General features: G+C 34.4%; 1 protein-coding gene across 2 annotated transcripts in view; it reads left to right on the forward strand.

The window, feature by feature from the left end:
- The window catches only part of LOC126879156 (polyphosphoinositide phosphatase), a 101,574-nt gene that overhangs the window by 40,387 nt on the left and 40,873 nt on the right, over positions 1-20,314 (forward strand). For both annotated transcript variants that reach the window (XM_050642152.1, XM_050642151.1), the window contains exon 2: positions 13,674-13,881. In XM_050642152.1, coding sequence (XP_050498109.1) covers positions 13,674-13,881 — 208 coding nt within the window. The remainder of the gene's footprint in view (positions 1-13,673; positions 13,882-20,314) is intronic.

Genomic DNA, 20,314 nt, shown 5'->3' on the forward strand with positions numbered 1-20,314 from the left:
TTTACAATGTGTTTGCCTTTTTAAGTCTTTAACTGAAGAGGTTGAGGAGTGGGGAGCTGTTTGTCTCGAGTTGGTTATTCAGAATTATATCTGTATTTTTTAATTTATTAATTTCCATTGATTCTAAAAGTGATAGCTTAAGGCCTTTATTTTGAATATGTAGAATTTGAAACTCTTCATTGAAAGAATGATTATGATCTAGAAGGTGAAGTGCGTATGTAGAAGTGTCTGTTTTTCTATTGTTGAAAGCCCTTTTGTGTTCTGCTATCCGTTTGTCAAAAGTTCTGCCAGTTTGACCGATGTAAGTTTTCGGACAGTCACCACAAGTTAGTTTGTACACACCACTCTGTAGTTGCTTTTTCTTTCGGCTTTTATTGTTTTTAATATGTTTGCTTAAGTTGTTGTTAGTTCTGAAAGCTGGTGTTATTCCTTTCTTTTTTATGTATCTGGCTATTTTTGTTGTTATTTTGCCAGTATATGTGAGAGAGCAGAAGGTACTGGGTTCTTTCTGTGGTGGTGGATACACTAATTTCAAGGCTTTCTTATGGAGTTTTTGGTTTAAAATGTTGTTAACTGTTTGTTCGTTATAGCCATTGTTTACTGCTATTTGTCTAATGATATTTAGTTCTGTCTCGAAGTTATTTTTTGTCATGGGAATTTCTGTCAGTCTATGTATCATGCTATGGTAGGCTGCTAATTTGTGTTGTGTAGGATGGGATGATGAATTGTGTATAGTTGTGTCAGTATGTATACCATAAACCTATATCATAAACCTACCCATACTGACACAACTATACACAATTCATCATCCCATCCTACACAACACAAATTAGCAGCCTACCATAGCATGATACATAGACTGACAGAAATTCCTATGACAAAAAAAAAGTTAGGGCACTCGTGGGAGTGCCGACAGAAGTGAAAACTTCTTACGAAGCAAGCCCCTTCGGGTATACACTCTATCCCTCCTCCAACCATTATAACTTCGGTCGAACTTATACGCAATTCAACCTATAGTATATAAATTACTAATATCTGCCGTGTCGATAACGATCGCGAGTTAAATGCTTTTTCCCCATCCAAAGAGAAGTGATATACCCACATTATATTTATACCCATAGGGTGCATCCTATACTATTTATATATACATACACATAATACATAAACGTACAGAATTTATTTCGGCGAAGCGATGACGTTCACGAATTCAATGCTTTTTCCCCATCCAGAAAGTGCACAAAATCGCTACAAAAGTTTTAACTTCAAAAATACTTTAAACACTAATCACTTATAATGATTGGAGTAGGAACCGTGTGGCCCCTTATGCGCTTGCTTCGCAAGCTCCTTCGGGTACACACTCTATTCCTCCTCCAACCATTATAACTTCGTTCGAACTTATACATACGCAATTCAACCTATAGTATATAAATTACTAATATCTAGCGATGACGGTTGCGAATTCAATGCTTTTTCTCAATCCAAAAAGAAGTTTTATACCTATATTATACACGCGTTGCGTGCGTCCTATACTATTTATATATACATACACCTAATATGTAGATACCACAAACGCGAAAATTTCAAAGCAATAAGCCTGTTGCCACATCCGTACAGAATGCTTACCAAAATAATTACTAACAGGCTATCAAATAAATTCGATAGTTACCAGCCTGTTGACATAGTACCATAGAACACCTACAAACAATAACGACACTTATCGGAAAGTGCAACGAATACAATGAACCTCTTCACTTGGCATTTGTGGATTACAATAAGGCATTCGATTCCATAAAACTCTGGGCCGTACTAGAAGGAATGAATAACGCAAGGATTGATTCTAGATATAGAATACTCCTCAAATACATATACGACAATGCAACTATGCAAATAAATGTATCGGAAGGTCTAACAACAAGAAAAATAAGAACGGAGAGAGAAGTTAGACAGAGGACAAAAAGGAATAAAATAAAAGTGATCACAAATCAATATATCACAATCGACATACATGGAAGTAATATCGAAAGTGTCGAAAAGTATATATACCTAGATACACACGATCAAACTAGGCAAACAGAATCAAACGGCAGAAATAACTAGAAGAATCCGAATGACTTGGACAGCAGTAGCAAGACGCAGTGATGTATTGAAGAACAAAAAGATACCAATAAATCTAAAGAAAAGGGTATTCAACAGTTGTATTCTACCAATTATGACCTATAGAATGGAGACGATGACACTTACAGAGGTACCAGACAATTAATTGAGAACGACACAGAGGGCGAACACAAACGAGCTATGTTAGGGGTATCTCTGAGGGAACATATACAAAATGAGGACGTGCAAAACAGGACGAAAGTGGAATATGTAATTGGAAGAATTGAAATGCAAGTGAAACGGACCTGTCTAGGACACGTGGCACGACAAAACATCAAAACGTGGACGAGAAACATTGTACATTGGAGACCACGCGAGCACAGTCGTAGTAGAGGAAGACCACAAAAACGATGGCTAGACGACATCAAAGCAAAAATGGGGAGAAACTGGCACCAAATATCACAAAGCAGAAAAGAATGGAGAACTCATAGGGAGGACTTTGTCCAGGAGTGGATGCAAATAGGCTGAAAAAGAAGGTAATATATATGCATACAAAATTTATTTCGACTAAACGATGACAGTCGCGAAATCAATTCTTTATCCCCATCCAAAAATACGTGTTATACCAATATTATATACGCGTTGCGTGCATTATACACTATTTATATATACATATACATGATAATATATGTGTAAGTACAAAATTTATTTCGCCGAAGCGATGACGGTCGCAATGACGGTCGCGAATTCAATAATTTTTTCCCATCTAATAAGTGCACAACATCTTTAAAGAAGTTTTCACTTCAATAATATTACTATTATTATACGTACATTATAATAATATACGTACAATATTTATTTCGTCGAAGCGATGACGGTCGCAATGACAGTCGCGAAATCAATCCTTTCTCCCCATCCTAAAATAGATTTTATATTTATTTTAAATTTAAATACTTCTACACAATTTATAATATACATACACATAATAAATATACATACAAAATTTATTTCTCCGAAGAGATGACGGTCGCGATGACGGTCGCCAAATAAATCTTTTTTCTCCATCTTAAAATAGGTTTTACATTTATTTTAAATTTAAATACTTCTATACAATTTATATATACATACACATAATATATATATACGTACAAAATTTATTTCGCCGAAGAGATGACGGTCGCGATGACGGTCGCCAAATAAATCCTTTTTCCCCATCCAAAAATAGGTTTTACATTTATTTTAAATTTAAATACTTCTATACAATTTATATATACATACACATAATGTATGTACGTACAAAATTTATTTACCCGAAGAGATGACGGTCGCGATGACGGTCGCGAAATAAATCCTTTTTCCCCATCTTAAAATATGTTTCCCATTTATTTTAAATGTAAATACCTCTACACAACTTATATATACATACACATAATATATATACGTACAAAATTTATTTCGCCGAAGAGATGACGGTCGCGATGACGGTCGCCAAATAACTCCTTTTTCCCCATCCAAAAATAGGTTTTACATTTATTTTAAATTTAAATACTTCTATACAATTTATATATACATACACATAATGTATATACGTACAAAATTTATTTAGCCGAAGAGATGACGGTCGCTATGACGGTCGCGAAATAAATCCTTTTTCCCCATCTTAAAATATGTTTTCCATTTATTTTAAATGTAAATACCTCTACACAATTTATATTATACATACACATAATATATAGCATAAGCGATGACGGTCGCAATGACGGTCGCGATGACGGTCGCGATGAGGGTCGCGATGACGGTCGCGAATTCAATGCTTTTTCCCCTATCCAAAAAGTGCACAATGTCCCTAAAGAAGTTTTCACTTCAATAACTTCGAGACAGAACTAAATATCATTAGACAAATAGCAGTAAACAATGGCTATAACGAACAAACAGTTAACAACATTTTAAACCAAAAACTCCATAAGAAAGCCTTGAAATTAGTGTATCCACCACCACAGAAAGAACCCAGTACCTTCTGCTCTCTCACATATACTGGCAAAATAACAACAAAAATAGCCAGATACATAAAAAAGAAAGGAATAACACCAGCTTTCAGAACTAACAACAACTTAAGCAAACATATTAAAAACAATAAAAGCCGAAAGAAAAAGCAACTACAGAGTGGTGTGTACAAACTAACTTGTGGTGACTGTCCGAAAACTTACATCGGTCAAACTGGCAGAACTTTTGACAAACGGATAGCAGAACACAAAAGGGCTTTCAACAATAGAAAAACAGACACTTCTACATACGCACTTCACCTTCTAGATCATAATCATTCTTTCAATGAAGAGTTTCAAATTCTACATATTCAAAATAAAGGCCTTAAGCTATCACTTTTAGAATCAATGGAAATTAATAAATTAAAAAATACAGATATAATTCTGAATGACCAACTCGAGACAAACAGCTCCCCACTCCTCAACCTCTTCAGTTAAAGACTTAAAAAGGCAAACACATTGTAAAATATATCACTTGAGAAAGGCACTTTGCCGAAACAGCTGTAGTAATAACATAGTTGTAATAAATTTTGTGGAAGTATAGAAAAACAAACGTTTTTCAGTGTTTTATTGTGAGAAAAATATTAACAATAGAGGAAATAAGAACACATACTTAAGCAGCTATAAAAAGTGTAATGTAGATATGTGTAGATGAAATGTGACAAAGAAGGAACATTTAAAATAGTTAAAATATGTATGTACATGTACATCTACTTACCATCTTCAATACTTTTAAATTTATTAACAGTTGGCATTTGTTCTCATACAAAAAAGTTACTACTTGAAGAAGTGCCTGAAAAGAAGTAAACCAATCACTTTAACATTATAGCTAATAATTACACTGGTCCACATTAGAGTCTTTAATTTCGTATACAAAGCATGATACAACTTTTATTATTTCATTTAAGGGGAAAGGCGCAAAATGTCTCCTGTCAAAATTTTCAATGTGTTTTAAATGTATTCATTTTTTTCGAATCCTGAGAAAACTAATAAGTATTTTTGAAAAATTTAAACGCAGAACGAAAGACTACGTTATTGCCTAGGGCCGAATGTGGCAAAAAGGTTATCTAATGCCATTCCCTCTTTGTGAACACACAGACTTATGTAGCAAAATCAAATTAAAGATTAAAATTTAAAATATGTTTATATTTACCTGCTCGTTGTGATGCATTTTCCAACACCAAATCTAATATCTTTCTGCTTCTATTAGACTGAGACATTTTCAAAGATATTATTTATTTAATTTTCACTTAAAAAGCTGTATTATTTACACAAAGGTACAAAATAAACACATAAAAACACTTTAAACAACGTTAACCGTAAGAAGCGCCTGTGAGTTCTGAGCCTTTCCGTAGCGCATTCCAGAACTAAGTCGACAAGATGCCTTATTCCAAAACTAAAACCCTGCGCTACGCGCCATTTAATAGGCGTAATTTAAGTCAAGCCCCTTTTCTTTATCGGTGTAGACAAAATATTGACTCATGCCTAATTTTTGAATGGCCCTAATGAAGAAATGCATTACATTTTTCATTTTTCAGACATGTGGCCTTTTACCAAATAGAAAATTAAAAATAATTTTCGTTAAACTGTTTTGACAATTTCAAGAGAAAATGTGACTCATGCCCCTTTTCCTTGGAACCACAGGATTGAAAAGCACGGATAATCTGAACATGCATTTCTTATGTATAATACATATGTACGTTTACACATACATAATATGTACCTACGATAAAAAGATAACAAAAAAAATAAATCTTTCATTATGAGTCTCTCTTTCGTCATATAGAGTTTCCATTGAGTGATTTACGATGACCCTATTTTGATAAAACCTCAAAAATGCAATTTGAGTAATAGAAAATCATAGCACGGATAATCCGCAGCACGGATAATCCGCACCCGGATAATCGGGGTTCTACTGTATTGCTTTTTTTCAAAAGTCTAATATTGTCAGTTCGGACCTTTTTACTTAGCAGGGCAGCACAGATATTTTAATAGTATAAATTTGAATTGACTTTAAAAATCAATATAGAAACATTATTTTGTACCTGGAATATTCAGTTGTTCATCATCATCATCAGCAGCAGTTCTAATTTGTCCATTGTTGAACATAGAACATAGGCCTTCTCCAGATATTTCCATTTTGTTCTATTATGCGCCTCTGCTATCCTCCTCCTCTATCTTTTCTCCTTCATAATGATGTAGAGGCATCATGTAATTTGTTTGACCATTTCGGTCCAATTATCTCTAACCAGTCATGTCCCTTATTTGACACAACCACCATATTGGAGATCTTCTTCTGGATCTTTTGCCCGCTACATTGGCTTCAATTATCATTTGTTCCAAGACTTCTCTTCTTCTAGTTATATGTCCGAAATATCTCAGAATATTTTGGTTGATAGTTGTGATGAGTCTAGTTTTTATTTTAAGTTCTGCTAGTATTGAATTATTTGTGAGATGTGCGGTTCATCGTATGCACAACATTCTATGGTAAACACACATTTCAAATGCCATTATATGCTTCGAATTGACTTTTTTGAAGGTTCATGTTTTGAGTTTTTTTAAATCTAAGTGTTCTTCCATATTTTCGTGAATTTGGCTGTTGTTGGGATCTTGTCTTCGTATCCTCCACTCTTAGTAATAAGGGAGTCTAAGTAACTAAAGTGTCTGACCACTTCGTATCCTGTCATGTTCCTTATCTCTGTTTGTTTCTTATTCTATCGATGATAATTACTTTGGTTTTCTGTATATTTATTTTCAAACCATATTCTGTACTCACTGTGCCTACCCTATTCATAATTTGTTCCAGTTCTTCTGGTGAAGATGCCAATATAACAGTGTCATCAGCATAACACAGGTCTTTGATTTTTCTTTCTTCTATAGTAACTATACTGTTGCCCCACCTTGCCATTCCTCATAAACTTGACGCATAGTGTGTTCACTATACATGTATATTAAATGAAATGGGGGATATTATACATCTTTGTAGAACTCCAGATTTTAATTTTAAGTTTTTCGAAATCACATTACTAACTCCTACATTAGCGGTATTATTTACATACAGTTCTTGTAATACATAGATTAGATGTTCTGGTGTACCCATTTCTTTAAGTATAAGTATGCCACATTTTATCCCATTTTACTCAGCTGTCTAATCGGTTGCAATTCTTTTGAGGTTGTAGGTCCATCACGTTGGAGGTCTTCTCCGGCTTTGCTTGTTTGCCTGTGGTCTCGATTCAAGCAATTTTTTTGTCCACCTTCCATCTTTCATTCTCTCAACATGTCCTGCCCATCTCCATTTTTGCCTTTTGATACGTTCGATAATGTCTTCCACTCCTGTTTGTCTACAAACATCCTCATTTCTCAAGCTTATTCCAAACATTGATCTCTCCATTTTATTGTGTGTTCTTCTCAATTTATCCGCTATTGTTTTTGTGAGAGTTAAGGTTTCTGCTCTGTATGTAAGGACTGGTAGAACCCACTGGTTGAAAATTTTCTTTTTCAAGTGGACTGGAACATTTGTTTCAAACATGTCTCTCATTTTTCTGAATGGAGCCCGACCTAAACGTATTCTTTTGAGCAGTTCCCATGTTTGATTATCTCGTGTTAATCTTATTTCTTGACCCAAATACACATAGGTATTTTTCTACAACTTCTATTGTTGATTCCTCGATTTATATTAGCTCATTGGGGACGAAATTCATTATGATTTTTGTTTTTCTGTCGTTTTTCTTAAACCAACTCTTTGTGTTACTTGCTGCAGTTGTAGCATAACTCTGGCTTCTCTTAAGCATTTAAATGCATACTACATGACAACTATAAATAGTTTTGGGACAAAGTATCTCACCGCCACACTCCTCTGTTCAGTATTCAGTTGTTACTAATTTATATTTCAACTAGTCACAAATTCTACAAGTATACAGGGTGTTTCATTAAGAATTGTCCATATCGTAACTGGGGAAACCTTAGCCCAAAATATGAAGATTTAATCCAAAACACTTAAATAAAATATTCTTCCTTACCGAGATACAGAGTGTTTTATTACAAATATTCTAAAATGATTTTAACACATTTAGTCCTGTCGCCAGGGGGGGTGCAACGGCCTTCTTAATTCAGATGAACTTACCCAAGTTTTTTTATGTATTTTGGTCCGTAGAACACGAATTTTTTGGGTAACAGTTGATCCGGATGTCGATAAGATTGTTATAAACAAAGAAGTTGAGGAATTACATAACAGCGATTTCTCGCAAAACAAAACAATTTTTTGTATTTTTTGGGTCATTCTAACCAAAAAATGTTTCTACAAGTTTTTTCGTAGGATGCATAGTTTTCGAGATAAACGCGGTTGAACTTTCAAAAAATCGAAAAATTGCAATTTTTGAACCCGAATAACCTTTGAATAAAAAATAAAATAGCAATTCTGCTTAGCGCCTTTAAAAGTTTAAGTCAAATTTTATCTGTTTTGCATATTTGCTTTGCTAAAAATTTATTTTTTGATTGTTAAAAACACTATAAACACATAGTGTTTCCCGTGCCTAATACATGCGTTTTAATTAGCGTTACCAGGTGTCCCGATTTGCGCGGGACGTCCCGATTCTCAGGGGTCTGGGGACGTGTACCAATTTGTACCTGATCGGGACACTAAATGTCCCGATTTTCACCCACGAAAACCAATTTCAGGTGGACTTGCTGTGAATTTTATAACTATGTTATAAAAACAAGGCACTCCTAAAAGCGGCAAAATCGAATGAAAAATATAATTTTAATAAAAAATAAATAATTTACTTAATATACGATTTTTTTTTTTTGTAATTTCGTCTGAAAATTATTATTATTTAGGATTAAAATACAGATTATAGAATCACCTTGTAGCCAATAAATAAACGGAAAATACGGCGATACCGTGTAATTTTTAGGATCAACTCCGAATTGCATAAAAATTTGGACGGCTTGTGCCGTTGGTTGCTTTTACTCAGGCGGTGACAGTCACCCCTAGTTGGGGGGTGAAAAACCGCGCGTTTAAAATAAGTTCGGAGATGGACAAATTGACTAATTCTAAGCAATTTTAGTTCTATAGAATTTTAACTTAGTTAATACTTTTCGAGTTATTTACGATTGAAAATGTTTATTTTTCGACAAAAAAATCACGTTTTCAGGGGATTTTCACAAATAGGTCAAAAAGTATTTGATCGAGAAAAATATTCTTAGCAAAAATATAGCATAATATAAAAAAATGAAAACAAATTGTGAACTCGTAAAGTCTATAGACCCAGCAAAAGCAAAGTTGTAGCTCATGAAAAATAAGTTCTTATTCGTCAAATTCCAAATCAAATATTTCAACGTGAAATAACCAAGGAATGAAGCACTTTTCGGGAAAAACCAATTAAAACTTTTTTAATAAAGCTTTATTTTATATTTTAAAAAAGTTTCTAGCATCAAAACTAAGCGGGTTATGCCCAAAATGAAGTTGACTCCTTTTTTTTGGTAGGAAAATCGTGAAAATCTCCGCCTACTTAGCACCCCAAATGAAATTAATCGTTACCGCTTTACAAACAATTTACTTTATGTTTTTTTACATGACTGAAAGGGCCTGAACGAGTCACGAATCACGAGTGTATACAAAATATGAAAAGCCATATTTTAACCAATTTTTGTTTTACAGAAAAGCAAAATGAATCTATCATATTTATAAAATCAAAACCTATCTACTTTTTACTCCTTGCGATTTTTAGTATCCCTAATACTTGTTAAGTTATTTTGAAAAAGGGGCATTTTCCAATATTTTAGGAAAATGTTTTTTACTATAAAACCAATTTTTTTTCAAAACTAAGCAGTTTTAACATATAAAGTAAATGGTAAAGCGGTAACGATTAATTTTATTTACGGTGCTAAATACGGGGATATTTTCACGACTTTTTTTACCAAAAAAGGGTCCAACTTTATTTTGAGAGTAACTTGCTTAGTTTTAATGCTCGAGACTTTTATATAAAACAAAATTAAAGATTTTTTAAACACTTTAAAAAATTTTAATTGGTTTTTCCCGAAAATTGCTTAATTTTTTGGTTACCTCAAGTTGAAAAATTCGGTTTGGAATTTGACGAATAAGAACGTATTTTTAATGAGCTACAACTTTGTATTTACTGGTTTCATAGACTTTCTGAACATAGGTACATTATTTTGGTTTTTTAAAAGATTTTTACTAAGAATATTTTTTTCGATAAAAATACTCGAAAAGTGTTGACTTAGTTTAAAAATTATATCGAACAAAAGTTTTTTAGAGCTAGTCAGTTGATCGATTTTGGGACTTACTTTAAACGTGCGTTTTTTTACCCCCGAGAAGGGGTAACTGTAACTGTCACCTCCCAAGTAAAAGCAACCAACGGTACAAGTTCAACTTTGAAGTAGACAGTAAGTAGAACCTAAAACCAGATTTTCATGCAATTCGGAGTTGACTATGAAAAATTACACTCTAAAACGGTCATTTACTGGGCTATTGTTATTTATTTGTCCCGATCTACAACCCTAAATCCCGATTTGTTTTTGCTTATGTACCGATTAAAACTAAATCGGACCTGGAAACACTAGTTTTAATGCATGCTACGTAGAAATAGCCCCGCTTGCACTTTTACCTCCTCTAGCTACTCATTCGATTTTAAATGAGAAATCATTGAAAACATCACTCAAGCACTAAGTGTTTAAAGCTTTGTTTTAACAATAAAATAATAAATTTTTAGCAATACAAATAATTAAAACCGATATAATTTGACTTGAACTTTCAAATGCGGTAAGAAGAATTGCTATTTTATTTTTTAATCAAAAGTTATTCGGGTTCAAAAATTGCAATTTTTCGATTTTTTGAAAGTTCAACCGCCTTTATCTCGAAAACTATGCATCCTACGAAAAAATTTGTAGGAACAATTTTTGGTTAGAATGGCCCAAAAAATACAAAAAAAATGTTTTCTTTTGCAAGAAATCGCTGTTATGTGATTCCTCAACTTCTTGGTTTATAACAATCTTATCGACATCCGGATCAACTGTTACCCAAAAAATTCGTGTTCTACAGGTCAAAATACATAAAAAAAACTTGGGTAAGTCCATCTGAATACAGGAGGCCGTTGTACCCCCCCTGGCGACAGGACTAATTGTTTTAACACCTTCCAATATTTTTTGTTTAAACTTGACGAACAGTTAACACATGTCAGGATACTCTTCTTCTTTACGTGCCATCTCCGCGACAAAGGTTGGCAATCATCATTGCTATTCTCACTTTCGACACTACAGCCCGAAAGAGTTCAGTTGAGCTGCATCCAAACCATTCTCTGAGATTTTTCAGCCAGGACATTTTTCTCCTATCTATGCTGCGCCTTCCTTGAATCTTTCCCTGCATAATTAATTTTAGGAGTTCATATCTGTCACCACGTGTTATATGACTCAAGTATTGAAGTTTTCTAATTTTGATGGAATCCGGTATCTCCCTGCTGTTCTGTATTCTCCTTAGTACTTCCTCATTGGTTATTCTGTCTGTCCAGGAGATTCTCAGCATTCTTCGATACGTCCACATCTCAAATGCTTCCAATCTATTAAGGCATTGTTTATTGAGAGTCCATGTCTCCACACCATACAAAAGAACAGAAAATACGTAACATTTCAGTACTCGCTTTGTAAGATCTAGGCTGAGGTCTCTACTACACAATATTTGTTTCATATTAGTGAATGCACTTCTAGCCTTTTCTATTCTAATTTGGATTTCTTTGGTATAATCGTTTGTTTCACTAATGTTCGTCCCTAAATAGTTATAATTCTGAACTCGTTCTATCGTCTTATTATTTACGTGTAGATTGATGTTTCTAATATTTTTCTTTGATATAATTTTTGATTTTTGATTTCAGGATACTCTAACTAGTGTTAAAATATAGTTTTCCGCTGTTACCAGAGGCGTGCTGTAAGGATATATACTTCATTTTCGACCCTTTTCCCCCTCACAATTTACGCCACTGTCGCAATAATCATTTCAGTATGTTTTTTGACTCCTTGTTACTTTTAACATAAATATAATCCTTTTGTCTCATTGCGATAGAGTAAGAAGTTTTCAAGTTATTTGCGTTTAAAGATAATGAATTCCATAAGACCATGTGCTTAAAATACATAATCTTACTGAATCCATTATCTTTAAACGCAAATAGCTTGAAAGCTACTTACTCTATCAGATTGAGACACAAGGATGATGATCATCATCATCATCATCATCATCATCATCATCATCATCATCATCATCATCATCATCATCAGCAGCAGCCTCTCTCGATCCACTGCTGGACATAGGCCTCCCCTATTTGTCTCCAAAGTGTTCTATCTTGTGCTTTCTGTATCCAGTTTTTTGATGTCTTTCGTAAGTCGTCTTGCCATCGCGTTGGTGGTCTTCCTCTGCTACGTTTATCGGCTCTTGGTCTCCATTCAACTAGTTTACGAGTCCATCTTTAATCCTTCATTCTGGCAACGTGTCCAAGGATGATATTTACGTAAAAAGTAACGAAGAATCAAACAAACATGCTGAAATGATTATTACGACAGTGGCGTAGATTCTAAGGGGGGAAAGGGCGAAAATGAAGTATATATCCCTACAGCACGCCTCTGTTAACAGCGGAAAACTATCTTTTACCACTAGTTAAAGTATCCTAACATGTGTAAACTGTGTGCCAAGTTTGAACAAAAAATATTAAAAGATGCTTTAACAATGGGCTAAAATCATTTTAGAACATTTATAATAAAACACTCTGTATCTCGGCCAGGAAGAATATTTTATTTAATTGTTTTGGGTTAAATCTTCGTATTTTGGGCTAAGGTTTCCTCAGTTACGATATGGACAATTCTTAATGAAACACCCTGTATAGTCTATAATAATAATAATATCTATCTTTTTCTTTTGGCATCATAACCCACGATGAGTCTTTGTCCGTCTGGCTAAGTCCTTCCATTCAGATCTATCTTGGGCTCTTCTCCTCCATTGTCTTATATTCATGGTTTTCAGGTCGTCTTCCACGTCATCCATCCATCTCGTTCTGGGCCTTCCTTTTTTTCGCCTTCCTACCGGCTTCCACTGTAGTATCTTCTTTGTCGTTTTCGTATCTTCTTGTCGCTGGGCATGTTCCAGCCATGACAGTCTTTGACTTTTCACAAATCTTACAATATCATACCCTTCATTCAGTTCATTAACCTCGTCCCTCGTCGTTTCTCCTGATTCTCCATGTGTCGTCTTCCTCTTGCACCGGGCCATATACTTTTATCAGTATCTTTCTCTCGAATGTCCTGAGTTGGGCTTCATCTTTTTCGTCATTACCTAGGTTTCACAACCACAGGTTATTCCGGGTCTAATCAAGGTTCTGTAGATAGTCATTTTAGTGCTTTTGTCTAATAATTTCGATGTCATCAATCTAGCATAGTATGTACGATTTCCACTGGAAATACGTTCATTAATTTCGCTACTTACTGAATTCTTGTGATTGAGTTAATAATATGTGTATACTATTGATTAATTTTTAGAAATTTTATTTGGTTGGTTCGAACAACACACAAACAAGATTTCGTGTATTGAAGATTGATCGGACTGAAGCTAAAGACTTGGAAATTTATGATGATAAAGTGGAATATACAGCAGAAGAAATACGTAATTTAATTTGTATGATTGAATCTGGAAATAGAAGAGCTGGAGGTGGTTTTTCCAAAGTGATATCAGCATTTGGAATCGTTGGTAAGTTTATCAACTCTGTCAGATACTAAACATCATTTACCATACAATATTAACAACTTCACTGTTCAATGACACAAATACACACACCCAAACTTATATGGAATCACCATGTACCTATTTCAAAGTAATATTTTTTTCTTTTAAAAAAACTTATTTTATTGCGAAGAATAAAGGTTTTTATTGAAAATAAACAAATCGATAAGACAATCAGATAGTACAGCTCGGTACGGTATCGATTATTTGCTTGAGTTGCAAGTTGAACGAAAATAAATAAACTAACTTTTGCGCCCAAAAACGAAAATATGCCTGATGTGACAGTCGGATAGTGATGTGATAAGACAATTGGATAGTACAGCTCGGTACAGTATTGGGACCGTGCAAGTTCGGCAAAGCGACCTCTATTTCTACGCTCTGTACTTTTATTCGCACTTTTAATTATATTGGCCAATTATATTAGTCCTGGTTGCTGGATAATTGTCAAGACCATAGTCCAAAAAAATAATACGAAGAAAAAATAAGATGCAGGTTATGTTTAGCAAACGTAAACAATTGTATGTAGTAAATAAAATCAGTTATTAAAATGCAGTACTGCAAGCAAAATACAATTAATTAAATTTACCTTTATATAATAATTGCATATCATATCAATATTGTGGAGCAATATATAATTTTTCTGCGTCAATGACAGAAGGTATGAAATATACGTCAATTTGACAATTTCAATTGACAATATGTACTATTTAAGATAGTTGCAATATTTCTCCGCGACTCGCGCACGGTCGTTTCTCGTTTCCCTTTCCAAGTACTTGCACACCGCGAATAGGATATTTGCTTGAGTTGCAAATTGAACGAAAATAAATAAACTAACTTTTGCGCCCAAAAACGAAAATATGCCTGATGTGGGGTTATAGAACTTACAACGAGGAAAGATTATTGGTCTTGTGGAGAAAGTAATGTTCTCAGAGGGACATAGCTGTAGAGCTAGGCGTAATACAGGGCGTTCTGTCCAAAACTATGCTAGCTAACAGGAACTAGGAAAGCTCAAAAATAAAGCAAGGGAAAGTCGCCAAAAGTAATAACGGGTCTCCAAGATCATTTAATTGTCCAATCAGCTGGAAGACACCCAGCCATTTCTCACCACCAGCTCCAAAGGCAGATTTTGGAAGCTGCAGGTGTAACTGTTTCAGTTGAAACGATAAGAAGATGAGTTCGTACCAAGAAGTATACAGCAGGAGACAGTTATGGGTTCCCGATTTATCCAGGCAGCACAAGATTGATCGCCTAAATTGGTGTCTTCACCACCAAAACTGGAACATTGGGAATTGATAATATGTGTTATTTTCAAAAAAAGTCAGGATTTGTGTAAATTCAGATGACCCATGAAATCGTGTACTTAGAGGTCGAGGAAGACAAGCAAGAACGAAAACTGTCAGATCTGTTCACAAATATACAAGGAGAAGTGTAATGTTCTGGAGAGGAATTGTGATCCGTAAAAAAACTCCTTTAATTTTCATCCAATCAACTTTAACTGCTCACCGGTATGTTGATAACCTGTAGTCAGGCTCTGGAGAGGTGCAGCAGGAGAAAATTTAATTTTATTGCATGATAATGGACATCTACATACCATAAGAGTGACTACAGACATCATTGAAGCAGAAGGTATCCCTTGTTTGGAGTGGCCGGCTTGCTCACCCGAGCTTAATCCTATAGAGTATTTGTGGGATATGCTTAAAAGAAAAATTAGAGCCCTCCGGGAAAATCCACAAAACACCGCACGGCTAGTACAAGCTGCTCTTAAAGGATGGAGCAACCTACCACAACAAAATGTTGATAATTTGATTAGGAGCATGCCCAAGCAAACTGATGCTTGCATAAGGACTAGATGTGATAACACTAATTACCACAAAATCAAAAAAAAAAAAAAAAAACAATTTAAACATTATTCGTTTTACATTGAACTGTTGTATGCTATTGACTTTAAAACAACTAGTTTCAATTTGTTTGTTAAATACTTTATTGTTTTATTTAATTGTTATGTATTTGTTATTAAATTGCTCTAAAATAAATATTGTTTGACTTCGTGTCTTCGTTTTTTTAAATTCGCACGGAATAGTAAAAAATATCAGATGATTCCATATAAGTTTGGGTGTGTGTACTTATAATTCAAAGAACCTAAATGTGTCTCTAATAAATGGATGCTTCAGAAGTCAAATGGTGTAAGTCAAGTTCTCCCTAAAAATGACTTACTGAGATGTAACACATATACAGTGGGTGATCAAATTATTAGAGCCACCTCAGAAAACTTTACTTTTGAGTAAAATTTTAGTGTTGAATAATTAAGTTTTTATTGCTATTTTCCTTGGTGAGATGTCTTTGGATTTTCCCATGACGTTCCCCTTACTACAAGTGTACCTTTTAACGTTAAAAACACAAATATTCTCAATGTTGTTCTGAAGCTATTTTCTTGTGGCATTTTTATAATCAATTACTTTTAATGGGAAATAAGCATTTTACTGCCACCGTTGCATTTGGTTGTCTTTTTTAAGACAAATCACATGCTATGATTTTTGTGGCGGATATTCTTGAGTTGAGTTGATTTCATGTAATCAAATGAACTATCTTTTAGTAAAGTCTTCCCAGGAACGCAACTCATCAATATTGGTAATATCATTTTAAAATCTTCTACTTTAAAATGTATAATACATGTCTGAATTGCCGATATAAATGAGTCAGATTAAATAAATTATTAGAAGAATTTTTTACTAAGCAACAACATTTTTGTTTATTAGTATTATTTTGCATTTTATCTCACCCAGACCTGTTTGGGGAGCATACACACACAACATTCAATACCTCTTTATCAATTACAAATTTCACTGAATGATGTCAGTGAAATTTGTAATTGATAAAGAGGTATTGAATGTTGTGTGTGTGTATGCTCCCCAAACAGGTCTGGGTGAGAATGAAAGAAGAGCTTTCTATGATCAATTAGGAGACGTACTGAGTGATATTCCAGCAGAGGAGAAAGTTATAATAGGAGGTGATTTCAATGCACATGTGGGCCAAACCAAGACAGGATATGAAACAATACATGGGGGATTAGGCTTTGGAACTAGAAATGAAGCTGGAGATGACATGCTTGAATTAGCAACAGCATTGGATATGGCGATTGTTAACACATTCTTTAAAAAGAGAGAAACTCAACTTATTACCTACAAAAGTGGACAACATCAATCCCAAATAGACTACTTCATGATAAGGAAAGAAGACATACGTGAATGCAAGGACTGCAAGGTAATAGTGAGAGACAGTAAGCCAACAACATAAGCTGCTTGTACTAGACATCGAAGTAAAAAGCGAAACTAAACAAAAATATCGGAGAGGACCACAAAAAATCAAATGGTGGCTGCTGAAAGATGAGAAAGAAGGTCTATTCAGGAGAAGAATAGTAGAAAAATTATGTTGGAACATGAAAGGAAGCCCTAATACAATTTGGAGAAAAATGGCCAGTAGTATTAGAGAGACTGCTATTGAAATACTTGGGAAAACGTCAGGAAAAAAGTTTGAGGATAAAGAGACTTGGTTGTGGTCAAACGAAGTACAAGGAAAAATAAAAGAGAAGAGAAAATTATATAAAAAGTGGCAAGAAACCAGATCCGACACAGATCTTCAAAACTATATGGTGGCGAAAAAGGAAGCGAAAGTAGCAGTAGCAAAAGCCAAAGCAGAAGCGTATTCAAACCTATATGATCAACTTGATACCAGGGAAGGCGAAACGAAGATATATAAAATAGCCAAACAGAGAGCAAGGAAAGCAAAAGATTTTAATCAGATTAGATGTATCCGAGATGAAAATAATAAAATACTAGTTCACGAAAGGGAAGTCAAAAAGAGATGGAGAAAGTACTTTGACAGCTTATTAAATGAAGAATTTGACAGACAGCCTGTAGAGTCAACGGAGACAGTAGCAGCAATGGTCACCAAAATAACCAACGAGGAAGTGGCTCAAGCGCTTCAAAAAATAAAGAAAGGAAAAGCGGTAGGACCAGATGATATTCCTGGGGAAGTATGGAGAGCATTGGGAGAGACAGGAACAAGGTGGCTAGCAGGTCTATTTAATAGAATTATGGAAGTCGGACAAATGCCAGACGAATGGAGAAGCAGTATACTGGTACCTGTTTACAAAAACAAGGGAGATATACAACAATGTACAAACTACAGGGCTATAAAACTGCTTAGCCACACCATGAAAATATGGGAAAGAGTAATTGACAGACGGATACGTGAAGAGACCGAAATATCCGAGAATCAATTTGGCTTTATGCAGGGTAGATCAACAACAGATGCAATTTTCATTATAAGGCAGTTGATGGAAAAATACAGGAGTAAAGAAACAAACGCTCATATGGTATTCATTGATCTTGAGAAAGCATATGATAGAGTTCCTCGAGAGATTCTGTGGTGGGCATTCAATAAGAAAGGAGTCCCTGGTGAATACGTAAAGATTGTGAGGGATATGTATGAGGGAGTAACGACTAGTGTTAGGACAGGTGTGGGAGAGACTGATAAATTTCATGTGAAAGTAGGATTGCACCAAGGCTCTGTGCTTAGTCCGTATTTATTCTCATTAGTTTTGGACCAGATAACAGCGAAACTACAGGGTAACATTCCATGGTGCTTAATGTATGCTGATGATGTCGTGTTAGTAGGAAATAGTGAAAGAGACTTAGAACAAAAACTGGAACAGTGGAGACAAGCTCTGGAGGAAAAAGGTTTAAAACTTAGTAGGACAAAAACAGAGTATTTGGAATGTTCATTTAAAGATGGAGCTACTACAAATAAAATGGTATCTTTGGATGGTGAAATGATTGTGAAAAGCAATAGTTTTAAGTACCTAGGATCGGTATTACAGAGTAATGGAGAAATAGATGGAGATGCATGCAGTAGAATTAGGGTTGGATGGATGAAGTGGAAAGAAGCGAGTGGTGTGTTGTGTGACAGAAAAATTCCAATGAAGCTGAAGGGAAAATTCTATAAAACAGCCATAAGACCGGCTATGATGTACGGAACTGAATGTTGGGCAGTGAAAAAGAAAGAGGAACAACGAATGCATGTGGCGGAAATGAGAATGCTTAGTTGGATGAGTGGAGTGACAAAGAAGGATAAAATTAGAAATGAGTATATTAGGGGAAGTCTAGGTGTGGCACCAATTGATGCCAAAATGAGAGAGCATAGGTTAAGATGGTTCGGTCATGTTCAACGTCGAGACGTTAATCACCCAATACGAAGAATAGTTGAAGTGCAGATTCCTGGAAGGAGTAGGAGAGGAAGACCAAAGAAGACCTGGGGGGAGGCGATAAGGCAGGACATGTTGGTAAAGGGAATTAACATTGATATGACCCAAGACAGAATTGTGTGGAGAAATGCAATTAGGGACGCCGACCCCGCATAGGGATAAGGCAAAGAGAATGATGAGTATTATTTTGTATTTTGACAACGACACCCGACTTGGGCGTCGAAACGTTAATAAAATCATTTTTTTGGTAAAATTGTGGCTGATTTCTCATTAAAAGTAATTGATTACAAATATTCTCATTTGAAAGCTGTATAATTATTTAAACAATCTTTATTTAAACAAATTAAAAATTTTTGTTATAATAAATAAATAAATTTATTATCACAAAACAAAAGCAACTTTGACATTTAATAATGCGTTAATTAGATGGCTCTACTCGAGTTACTTAGGATCAAAAAAAGAATGAAGAAAATTGCTCCATGGGAAGCTGAGAAAATGCATTTTTTTAACGTATACCGATTTTGAACTTTGAGATTAAATTTTCTCCAACCTAATTTTTGATTGACATTTTGCTATTTTTGGCAATTTTCACTCGTAATATCGATAGTTTTTATTATAATAATATATGTTATGCGTATTTTAAAGATATGAAAATTGGTGTGGAGAAAGAGGACAAAAATAAAAAGGTGATGGTTCAAAAATTATGATCTTTGCCGTAAATGCCGGTCAACTTTGACCGGTTGTATCTCAGGAACCACTCATCGCAATTAAACGTTTTTTCTTTTAAAATAAGCGTCCAGCCCCTTTTTATCCAATACCGTTATCATGATTTAATTTAATTTAATATTTCCCGAGATATTCTATTTGTTTATAAGCCAAAAAATTATTTATAATTTTAAAATATTCCTGAGGCCTCTTAAATAGTCCAATTTCAAGTCTGTAAATTACATTAGATAGGTACAGTGTTTTTTTTTACAAAGATCATAGTTATTCTTATGTATCATAATTATTGTGGTTGTTATAGTGACCGTAAATTTTTAATTAACAATTCAATTGTTGCTAAACTGTTCATTCAATTTCCATCAGCTTCTGGAATTGTAATCTATACGAAAAGAGTTTTTATATTACCAAGTTATT

This window comes from Diabrotica virgifera, chromosome 1 (assembly GCF_917563875.1).
Source record: "Diabrotica virgifera virgifera chromosome 1, PGI_DIABVI_V3a".
Lineage (NCBI taxonomy): Eukaryota > Metazoa > Arthropoda > Insecta > Coleoptera > Chrysomelidae > Diabrotica > Diabrotica virgifera.